The 12,442-nt window shown below is 36.2% G+C and overlaps 1 protein-coding gene across 1 annotated transcript in view; it reads right to left on the bottom strand.

Moving 5' to 3' along the window:
• Positions 1-400: 400 nt before the first annotated feature.
• tafa3a (TAFA chemokine like family member 3a) overlaps positions 401-12,442 on the bottom strand; it is a 96,028-nt gene continuing 83,986 nt past the window's right edge. The window contains exons 3-5 of the mRNA XM_007546879.2: positions 10,101-10,250; positions 9,202-9,326; positions 401-1,318 (exon numbers count right to left, since the gene is read on the bottom strand). Of these exons, the coding sequence (XP_007546941.1) occupies positions 1,307-1,318; positions 9,202-9,326; positions 10,101-10,250 (287 nt within the window). The 3' untranslated portion in view covers positions 401-1,306. The remainder of the gene's footprint in view (positions 1,319-9,201; positions 9,327-10,100; positions 10,251-12,442) is intronic.

The raw sequence follows: 12,442 nt of genomic DNA, 5'->3' as shown, positions 1-12,442 counted from the left end.
CATGACAGGTGTTCATGACAGTGTCATGACAGTCTTATTCACCCCCCTTCAAATAAAGTGTTACCGCTGAAATCATTAAACCGTTCAAGACTCACTTTCAGTTTTTGTAACCACTGAATAGTAGATGTTGCACCAAAGGTGACACAATCAGTTAGTAAGACGATTACTTTTGCACATAGGCTAGGCTGGGGTAGCGTTTGTCCATTAATAATAAACTCATAATTTGATTTAGTTATCTTTGGGTCATATATAAAATGTGTTAGATGATCTGACACATTTAAGTGTGACAAAAAAAAAAAACAAGAAAATTGTAACGGGCGGAGAATTTTTTCACAATACTCCATGCATCTGTAAAGTAGACATATTTTTCAAACTGGAGGGGAACATTTTCCTTTCTGTATTTTTTTTTTTTGTCCATGGCCTATTTTTGCATTTGCTGATTTTCACATTTCCGTTCCACCATGAGATCAAACCTGATTAGCTCTGAGTGAGCCTCCCCCTCGTTTTATTTCCTATAACATTTGCTCAACATGCTGAGCTCCAGCAATTCACCAATACAACACAGACTGCAGTTATTCTAAAGAGAAATGTTCATTGAGTCAGATTTATTGAGATAATATTGACATTTGAAATGAATAGCAGTCACCAGGCGTTGAAAGTAACAGATATCATTAAATCATTGTTGCAGAACTCAGCTACTTTGACCTTTCATTTATTTTTATTTCCAGATGTGTTTATTATGCGTGTCTTTCAAAAGTGGTCTTTAAAATTTAAAAAGAAGAAAGGCCAGGCTTTTTCAAACCAACAGAAAATAAGAAGAGATATCTCCTCTATAAGGCTAAAAGGAATCAAAAATTCTTATGACCTCACAAAAGCCTCCACAGAGAAATGCATCAAGAGTCCCAATGCTCCTTCTGGCAAGAACATGACACAAAATTTCACATCACATGTTTTAGGGTGGGTTTTTCATGGTCTAATCCAGTCTTCATGTCAATAAATATCATCATGGTTGAGTTTTCAGGTCCATTGGATTAGAAGTATAATACAAAGAGAGATTTGGTGGGCAGCAGAGTTGAAAGAAAGCTACTGTTGATGCTAGACAAAAAGTCAAGAATCTGTTTGGCATTGCAGTCTCATATGAATTTTCTAATACTTTTCATCTTTATGTTCACTGGAATGTCCCAGACTAATGTCTGTGTTGGTCCCTGGTTTCGCCAGTCTATAAATCCCATGGTATCCAAAACGTCCTACTTGTGTTGGTCAAAGAAACATCTTGGTTCCAAATATCTATCCAGGAAAAATATGACTATCGAGTAACCTGGGAACAAAGAGAAAGAAAAGCAATATCAGAGTAAGATATATGGCTGCAGTAGGTACAGAAAAGTAACTTCTTTTCACAGCAGTTTTTCAAACCTGTTGAAAGCCAAATACTGAGGTAAAATCTTCAGGTTAAGGATTTATCAACATGAAATGAATTATGAGTCCAGGTCTTAAACGTCTTGATGGCGGTTTTTCTGTCTTCCGCATGACTTCCATGTCCACAGAATCATTTGATTGCCTGTTAAAAATGCATTAACTCTTTTGAAACGTGTCTTTGCCCTTTCTTATTGAAAAGTATCTAAGACATCATACCCTGAGTTTTTAACTTTTAAGTTATAAATTATCATATTATTTTATACAAGATCAAAAGAATATTTTCACTGTTGTGTACTATGTGATTTGGTGTCTGACATTTTTAATATGGAACAAATTATTCATCTATGCTACATATTTGTAAATTTATAATTGGCCTCTCTTTGAACTTTTTGCAGCTTTTCAGTGAAAGTAGCTGTTTGCATAGTTTTAATGGAGCGTAGAGCTGCTTCAGGACATGTAATGGAATCACACTTAGTCCCAGAAGCAACATGTACTCATGGCTTCAGTGAGATGGCCTATTGATCGGAAAAATATCCCATAGAATCACAATTCCCAAAGCAAAGTACTTCCTTTGTGAAGCAGAAGAACAACTCTTTCGTCAATGTTCAACCTAAACTGCAATAAAATATGAAATGGGCTAAATTATCAATGACATTTCAAAACAGAGAACTGATGGTTGCTAGCCTTCCACTTCAACATACTTCACTCAGTTTAAAGTTCAGGAGAAGTAAGACTGGGAAAATATGTCTTTGTAGTCAGATAGTAGAAATAAATGATCAATTTAAATGATGTGCAAATTTTAGATGAAAAGTTGATAGAATGTCTTAGAGTCTGAAATATTTATATGGTGAGTTTTTAATTTGGGCAACAAGGAATGTCTCTATACTTTTGTATGTAAACTATTGTTCAACCTCTTTAGTTTTTTATGGGAAGGAGTCTATTACACTGTCTGTACACATTGACCATATAATTTGATAATCTACTTGCTCTAACGTTTTTCTTATCTTTCAGCTTTACAAAACAACCCATGCAAAAAGATTGCACATTACCTAAACATTGTTGCTAACACATTTTAAATTAAATGCATTTTTTAACCCCCCTGTTATGTTGCGGGTCAAATTGACCTGTTCTGAAGTTATTTATTTTATTATTTTTAATAGTTGGACATATTTTTTTCTGCTTGAAACTTTTTCTACTTGTCATAGGTACACTCTACATATAAATTGAAGATGGTTCATTTTACACATTTACAACCCCCGTGCATCCACATATTACATAGATACTGTTCGGGTCAATTTTGCATTCAAAATGTAATATTTTTTTTTTTTTTTTTTTTACAAAAGATCAATTTCAAGGAGAATTATTGTGTTTTTGTGTGTAGGTTTTTTGAGTGGACATCAAAAATGTAAATTGCATTCTAAATGAGTAAATTCTTGTCATTGATCCTTTATTTGTGAGAAGAAAAAAACATCATTGAACAAATATTGACTGAAATGGTTAGTATTAGAGTTAATAATCAGATATAAAAATGTTTGGGGATTTTTTTTTTTTTGGTTTCTGACATTATTGCATGATTAAACACTCCACGAGTCAAATTGACCCAGGAACATTATTGCTGTACCTCAGAAACAAACATAACAGGAGGGTTAAATTTGGCTTGAGAAGTCCACTTAACATGAGAAGTGCTCTCCGAGACAGACTCTACTTCTTTTATATAAAATTATACTTGATCTCGGTTGGCAGAATTGCCCAAACTAATGAAAATCTTCTTCTGGCTAAATTACCTGTTAGACAATTTTCTCCAAGCTTTATGCTTTTACAGAAAGAAAAACGTAATAAAGTAATGGCTATGGTTTTACTGTAAAAAGTGATTTCCTAGCCAAACCTTTGTTCTGAATGAATAGATTACAGAAGGTTACTAAAATGAAACAACTTTTTTTTTATTTTTTTTTATTTGTTTAGTAACCAATGTTTGCTCTCCCATTAGCCTTCACTGTGCCGGCAACCTTTAACATATATGTGTACATTTAAAAAAAAAAACGATGCTCTGGTGCATGTAGACACATAGTATTAAACTACTATATTCACCTTATTTAAATTGTATGGGTTTGCTATTAAAGCAGGCTCTTGTTCTGACGCTGTGCAGCCATCAGCAACAGTCTCTGTCAAAGTGTGACAAGTTCAAGGTATGCATATTTCCAGCTGGTATGTTTATAATTCAAACATCTGTGGTGCTGCACATTAATGGCAGACAGAAGTCTGCTGAAATAGAAACTGCATCATGGTCAATGACTTATAGAAATGAGGAATATTATTATTCATGACATGTATATGGCATACAGCAGTGTTTGTGTATGTTTTCATGAATATTAATCTAACATATGCAATTATAAAACATTTTGTAGATCTTCAACTTTAAGCAAGATTCTTAGAGTAAGCGGTGACAGCTTAGCTGTTTTTTTGACTTTGTGATTTGCCCTTTGTGAGCAGAAGCTTTAAAGTATAAACACAAACACACACCAGCAGGTAGAAAAGGTGTTCCTGTGAGAGTGTTTGCACATTATGGTTGTTCATTAAGCGGTTGCTGGGATGTCACCAGTTGAATCAGCATGCCATTGCCACAAGCAATCAGTAGTCTGAGTAATGCAAATCCAAATTTCTACACAAGAATGATTTTTATGCTATTTACAGGTGCAGCTGATGACACTGTGCTTGCTGTTTGGGGAGCCACAATTTAATTTTCACTTCCATGCGACAATCCTCAGGCATCATGGTGTGAGAGAGGATATGGAAATGATTTGATCTCACTGCGGTTGCAGAAGCAGGCAGCAGAAATGGTGTATAAAAGGCAGAAACCTTGATTGTGGAAATTCTTTTACCTCAGTTTGCTTTAATCTTGATATGAACATATTTTTTTATCTTAAATGTTGCCATTAAAAAAAACATAAAGATAGGATACAACTTGTATTTTCAAGGCTTTAGGGGGATAAATAATATGGAATGAGGTATAAATCAAAAGGTGTAAAACACAAGAATGTAAGGTCGTATAAAAAAAATGAGAAAGGAGTTAGTGTGATTGGATTTTATGGGTGTCTTTGTTGCTGCTGAGTAAACACCAGAGGAGTCAAACAGAAGGCACATTTTTATTCAGAATAAAACACATTAAGAAAAGAAGTTATGCAACCAAGTGAGGTACCCACATGGAGTGGCTTGGTGAGCATAAGTTGGTTAACATTTTAGGTGATTTGAAAAAGAATTGGTACATCTGGAGGTACCAACATTACAAATAGAATGTATACCATCAGATCCAGGGAATGCTTCATCGATGCTTTAAATCAGGGGTCTCCAACTTTAGTCCTCAGGAGCCACTGTCTTAGGTGAATCCATGTTCAGCACAACAAGATCAGCTGAATAGTTTGTCACCTCTTCAGAACTTTCAATGGTGATTCACCCATTTTATTCAGGGGTTATGGAGGAGGCATGCACCTAAAATATGCATGTTAGGAAATTTATTATCATCCAAGACAGACCAGACTCAGAGATGATCATGTTGTTGTCCACCAATAACTATAGATTACTCTGCCACATATTGATGATCTCCAATACACAGTTCAGGGTGACAGATATATTATTTCTCTTACCTCACCATTGATTCCAATGTCTGGCAACAGATATGCCAGTTCTTTGCAAAATGAATTAGTTATAGATTTATATCAATCACTGGTCGGTCAGTGTATCAAATTATATTCCAAGTAATTCTGCTTGGTTGACTTTTTTCTTGTTAGTGAGTGCATTTTACAAAAATAAACAATCAAAAAATTACAAAACGCTCTGGTCTTAAAGCTGGAGTAGGGAGTTTTGATAAAACCGTGGACTTGACCTGAAAATTTCAACAATACCTCAGAGGTCCCTCTCCCTTCGTTTGCTGTGTGGGGAAAGGGTGTGAGCAGCGTGTGCACAAGCATGTTTGACATTGGTAAAACCTTCCAGCTGTCTCTGATTGGCTGTTTCTGACAATGACCACTGTATTTATGCAAAGGTCTCATAACATTGTGACAGTTTTAAAAAAAATATTTAAAAAATATCCTTTTGTAAAAGTTACCTACAACAGCTTTAAGAAATATATAAGATGTAAAAAAAATCTAAGATGAAACCAACATATATTGTTGTACATATATGCACTGGAATAAATATGTCTTCCACTGTCTTGATACAATAAAACTTGTCAGATTTTATTTTTTATCTAGACTATTTTTCTCTAGCTCTATACAGTATATTCAGGCTCTGTTTGGTAATACAATCTTTTTTTTCAGTTAAAAGCTGCACTGGCAGACTTTTCATACACTTTTTTTTTAGCAGGTATAAAACATATTTTCATTGTGTCTTGGAAAAAATAAGTCTCTTAGACATCTATTCATCACTAACACTAACACTAACACATTCTCTGCAAGCTTCATAACACCTGTCATGTGGGAAGGATGTGTGGCTCTTTTGCCCTGTGTCCTCTGATTGATAGAAAGCAAAAAGCGGGAGCGACTGGGGTTATAATTCTTGACATCACCAGCAGCAGGACTATAAAACTAGCTGCTCTTAGAACATGTACAGAAAGAAGGAACAAACAGAGTTTATCGAGCAGGGCCTAGAGGGTGTTAAGATGTCGGATTTACTGATGTGACTTCATGAGGTGAAACAACACAACCATTTTTTATCAACAATGCCACTAATGGAACATCTGGAGGGATTGATTTGCATCTCGGGATAAAGAAGGCATTGAAAGTGAGAAGTTAATTGATATCCAAAACATCAGTTTTGTGGAACACAAGAAGATTCTGTTCAGCTATAAAAAAAACCCAAAACTAAATAAAGTCTATCGTTAAATAAGCAAATGAAAGCAGAATTTCAAAAGATTCTTCTGAGAACCAAGAAATCTTTTTTTTACTTGTTTTTGTTCAACAGAATCTTTGAAGACACTGTGAGCTTTGGTGTCATTCCACTAAAAACTTAAGGTTAGAAAACCTAAAATACATCACAGACCAGTATTTGCTTTTCTTGGTTGTGCTTTGGCATGCATTCAGCAGTTATTTGTTATGGTCTAAATGACAACAGGGGTGATTAAAGAACTTAAGCCACAGCTTTGTAATCTTTGTAATCACCCAAAAAAAATTACTAAGGGTTTTGACAGATCTAGAATTGATTTCTAATGACAGATAGCTTTATTTATACTTGCTCTGCATATTAATTAACTTTACAAAACATCTTCCTTTTAACGTAATGTTGAAAGAACTGCTTAACTGAAGCTAAATGAAATTTCAAAGGGAAGGTTTGTTCTCTGTTCTCAAAACGTCCGTGTCTCTGTGGCAAATATGAGGTGTTGACATACACCTAATCAACTTACTAAATTTAATTTCTAGAGCTACACAATCACCTGAATCCCACTTTTGGCGAAACATGAATGTGTGCAATATTACAAGGCCGGAAACATGACTGTGGATTTATCACAAATGTGCTTTTTTGCAACAGCTACTCCCAGTGCTACATGTAACATTATTATCTCAGTTGCATGCAGACAAGATAACTAAATACATTTAACACAGTCTCTGCAGAATTCAGCTATGGATTTCTGTATGCCATAATTTTTGCTTTCAAATTTTCAAACATCTGACAATCAGTTAATTTGACGTTTTGTCAATATGCTGTTTTGTTAATCATCTTAAAAAGGATAAAGCAGAGATATTCCTAAAGGAGCTTGTATATTCCATTTAAGTCAAGTCCAATATTAGGTTCCTTTCTTTACTAAGTGTAAATGGTGAAAAAAACATATTGATCTTTCTATTATTTATTTATTTATTTTGCTCTAAACTATGTGTTGAATTTTCATTGGTTGGAATTTGTATCTGTGTAAAAGACTCCATGGAAACAGACACAGCACCAGCATCACACTGGAGACTGTGAGCCCCGTTTTCAGACAGCCCTTCTGTTCATTCCTCAGAAGGATGTTAAGTGTCCAGGAAGTTTAAGTACAGAGCCCTCTGGCAAACACAAGCCATCCCTCGCTGGCTCTCTGTGGGAGGCAGTAAGGCCATGAGCATGGAGCGACCCCCGCTGACTCCCTAATCAATAAAAGAGTCGAGGTTCTGACGGGTTCTACTAGCCACCTGGACCCCTGCTCATCTGTGCCTCTGTTTCTGCTTTCCCGTGGCTGTAACAGAGGGCATGAATTATTAACCCGGCTAAAATAAAAAGCTCTGCTTCATCCAGGCCTCCTGTATCCATGAATAATGGATGAGGCAGCTCAACTACTGGCTTTTGGTGAGTCAAACCGTGGTCTATGATAGATGGGGAAGGGTCTTATGTGTTCCCCTCAACCACACCTAGCCCCTCACCTACCGTCCACTTTTGGTCCAGCTCATCCAACAAAAACCTGAACACACATCCTGACAAGTTTCATTAATTTAGAAAGGAGTTTTAGCTTGAGCACCGCTGCACTCTGCCAGTACATCCCACTCAACAATTGTGCGTCATGGAGAATTTTGTATTTCTTTGTCCTTGGATGCCTTGTTTAGCTTTTCGTAGAAATCAGTCGTGGTCAAAGGCAGTTCAACGACAGAATCTGATTTTCCATCTCAGCTAAAAGTAAAACCTTGGAGAGATTGATTTGGATGAAATAGCTCAATGTCATAATGGTAAACTCGTGTGTACAGTCACATTTTCTATTACAGAGGTGATAATAGATTTTTTTCATATGCTTTATCACTCCATGTCTAATGTCTCACTTAAAGCTGGCTGCAGTAGGTAGCATTCATAAAAATATGTATTGTTCTTGTTTATGTCATGACAGCAGAATATGAGACAGATAATCTGTAAAAAAAAATCAAGCTTCTTTGCCTCATCCCTGCAGTCATAGAGTTACCTGCGGAAATATACTGCACCAGGTCAAAAGCAACCAATCAGAGCTAAGAGGAAGGTCTTAGTGCTGAACAAGGCGTAGGCCATTTTAAATCTTACTTTTTTTCAGCTGAAGACATTTTTTTTGTTTGTTTACTTGCATGGGTGGTTAGGCACACTATGAAGCTAAAAAATACAGTCTGTCAATTTTCAGTTTTCTAGCAGAAATAAAGGACTTAGATGAAAACTCTTGTAGAAAAATTGCTTTAGATCCTTCCCTCAGTTTTACTGTGGGGTTCTTGGCAGACACTTTTACACATTTCCTGATTTTTGTAATGCCAGGTATTGTTCAAATACTGTTATAGTCAGTTGCTGCCATACAACTTCACACTAAGAAATTTTTTCCCAAATTAACTTTTATGCGCAAGAAGAGTATTGGCTTTGGATTTCCCTCTTCCTTCTGAATTGTTCATAACTAAATCTTCATGTCCTAAATAAATCAGTAAATTACTGTAAGAGAAATACAATAAAATAACTATAGTTAAACATCTTCAAGAACCAGGGGCAATGGCTAAATAGATAGACATTAACTCCTGTGTTTCCTGTGTTTTAAGCCAACAGCATCAAGTCACACTTCACTGACTCTCCCGTTTCCCCCCCTGCCTACTCTGCACTGCACTCATCTGAGGTTAATAACACAATCTCATAGCGTTCTTCTTAGCTTCAGTTCCATTCCTTTACTCAACCTCTTCAATTATTCTAGAGTTTTATCCTAGGCCATTAAATTGGGAGTAATTTTTTCTGACTCTTAAAACCTAAAGAATACATCTTTATACTTGATGCAAGATTACCACCAATCATTTCCTTAAAAATGTGAATACAATTAAAAAATGAACCCACCTTTGTTGTCTTAACTTTGTTTCCTGTACTGCAGCTCCATCCTTTCAGATCTGGTAGCACTTTACACTCTTCTCCATCCATGCAAGGATGCATCTGGCACCACCACTTCTGTGCAACTATTGATGCTGTGATGAAAACAAAGCATTTTAAAAAATGCTGTACTATAAGCAATTATGCTGTTGTTGTCTGAAAGCAGAGCACAGTTCTAGTCTGTTTGTAGCAGCCACAAACCGATTAAGTCTCTGTGTCCATTTCAGTGATTGAATTGAGTATTTTTGATGTCAAGCATCCATGGAGATCTGTCATTTCTGCCCAAGTGTGTTTTCAGGTCTGAATCACAGACATGGGTGAATGTCAGGATAGTGAGTGTTGTAAGTAGGTGTGAGAAGGGTGGTTGTGTGCACTGTAGGAGAAAGGTTGCATGCAGTCAAGGTCTTCTGCTGCTTTGAAGAAGCCTACAGGGGAAAAACACTTTCCCATGACATTTCCAAAGTGAGTAGAGAACTGTCAAAATCGAGCCCTGTCAGGGCTGTTACACTAAAAGGAGAAGATGGGGATCGATTCACCTGTAACTGAGGACACTGCTGACATGATATTAAATGACCTGGCCATCTGTCTGCTCTGATGGGCATGTCTGTTGTAGCTTCAATGGCAGACAAAAGGGTTACCGAATGAACTGCCTGAAGATTTGATTTAGAAAATGGTGACACCTCAAACAACATACAGAGCACAAAAGTCTCTTTGTCTTCTATGCAATAAACTTCTCATGCACAAATGAACAGCAAAACACTTGCCTGAGCCACACTGACAGGTAAGACAGCTTTGCTCTGTGTCACATATTTCTAATCTTGTGCCATTCTGGAATCATTACCAGAACTGTAATGAGAAGTCTGGCATACCGTCTACACAAGATGGAGCTGCTCTCGTTGTTCCCGCCACCTGTCCAGGGAAACAGGAGCATTTGACAGTCTGGGATCTCTCTTCGATCTTGTTCTTGTTGCAGCATCGGTGTGCAGCAATTACCTCACAGGTTCCAGCTTTCACATGTACTGGAAGCACAAATACAGGCAGTGGTTAGAATGCCTGTGACAGATCTCGCAACATGTTTCACAGCACAGTAATGCATACCAACTACAAATTTCAGTACAGTGCCTAGCAAAAACATGTTTTTCTTTTTTTATTATTATTATTTCAAATTCTGTCTTGTTACAACCAGAAATGCATGTATTTTAAATGGAGTTCATGTTTTAGAACAAGAAATGTAATGACCATTTCTGAAGTGGAATGAAAATGATACATAGATTTAAAAAATGTTTTATAGTTAATAATCTAAAAAGTGTCAGCCTCCATGAATCAAGATTTTGTACAACTGCTCTATGTTGCATTTACAACTGCAGGAGTTTGAATAATACTTGTATACATTGTCAGCTTTGGACATGTAAATTACTGACTTATTTTTTGTGCATTAGTTCTTTGAAAAATAGCTCTATTTCAGTTAGAATGAAAAAAAAAACATCAAGTCTGAACTTTGACTGGGACATTATAACACATAAGTATGCTTTGATCTAAGCCAGGGTCTGCAACCCTTGTCCTTGATATCTAATGTTCCAGAAGTCTTAGATGCAACCGCTCCCCAATGCACCTGAATCAAATGAAACGTCTTGCATACTGAATAGGTAATTCAATAATGCAGCACATTAATATTGTTGCACAAAATACTGAATAATGAAACAATTTAAGGGGGAGTTTTCCTAAATTCAGGTAACTGCACAATGTCTACATTGCCAAACCAAAATTAAACCATTAAGAATAAACTAAAAATTTCATCTAAATTGCATGATGAGGTGCTTTATGCAAACGAACAGGTCTCTTGTTTCAAACTAGGTAATTTCACTAAGAACTGATATATGACATATGTTCTTATTTTTAGGCTTCATAAACTGATGGAATACCAAATAAGTTTGTCCTAATTTCTCAACCTACTGAAAACATCTTTTTGGCTGCATCTTCCCAGATTGTATTTTAGGTTTGCATAGTTAACTTATGTCTTGGCTACACTACCATTGAGAAATCATTATTATGACTATCACTGTAAAGTATCAATTTATTATTACCAAGCATAAGGGGATAATAGGAGCTGGAGTGCACTATTGACAATGTGTCTTGAGGAGCATTTAGTTTATATTCCTCCTTGAAATTTGTCCCACACAGTGTAATAAAATTGAAAAATCTAAGAAATAACAATATCAACAAAGAGAAGTAGAAAAGAAAAACAATCAGCATCGTAAAGATAAAAGATACATGGAGGGAAAACACAGGTGACTGGATCACAGTAAATACAGGTTTTATTTAAAAGGAATGTGACATAAATTTCACTTTGATCATGTGAAAAAAAATTAATAAAATTCATCACTCTCTTTGGGAAGATGGCTCGTGTCTAGTTATTGGGCAAACAGTTGAAACACAGCTTTCGTCTGTATTCTATGGTCTCATTTCATTCAGTTCATGCATTATTATGCATTAATCATTAAAGATCCATCTACATATTTAAACCAAAAAATGTTGCCACTCATCCTCTCTCTCTTATAATGTACAGTCTAAAACTGTCTGTCCTATTTTCCTTAGTTTTTTACTTTTTGCAAGAGACACATATACCTAAGGGATATTTTAGAAAAAGCACTGAGTACAAATATAATAAATCAAGCGTTAGACTCCTTAAAGTGTTGAATGCAATGTACTTTGCAGACCGTACCATCTTAAAAATATATTTTTAAAGATTATGAACGTCTAACACTTGAATGCATTATTTTGACTGTGCAACATACATATCAACCGCTATGTAGGTCAGTGGTTCCCAAACTTTTTCTTCTGCGACCCCCCCCTATGGATTACAAATGGCTGTCTGGTTGAAATGACGCGTGTGATGGGGTAGGGGGCATCGACTCTTTTGGGGGCAAAATGAATGTACGAAGCTGAAAATAGACACCAACATCGGTAGCCTACTTGTTAAGCTTAAGGTTCTGTATTGATATTAGCTAGTCATCTTTTAGCTAACATTAGCTAGTCATCTTTTAGCTAACATTACCTGCATCCAACAGCTTTACTCAACTCAGTCGGTTAGTTTGGAGGGAAAAACTGTGAAAAGTTCTTTGCGTTTTGCTGGTTTGCTGCCGTGATTCTACCCCAAACCTTCGTAGCCCCGACCAGCAGCAGCCGGTCTCCTTCAAAGGTGTAAACCCAG

The sequence above is a fragment of the Poecilia formosa genome, unplaced genomic scaffold, assembly GCF_000485575.1.
Source record: "Poecilia formosa unplaced genomic scaffold, Poecilia_formosa-5.1.2 Scaffold18, whole genome shotgun sequence".
NCBI classification, from domain to species: Eukaryota; Metazoa; Chordata; class Actinopteri; order Cyprinodontiformes; family Poeciliidae; genus Poecilia; species Poecilia formosa.
The sequence above is the reverse complement of the archived record's forward strand: the minus strand, read 5'-3'. Positions and strand labels throughout refer to the sequence as shown.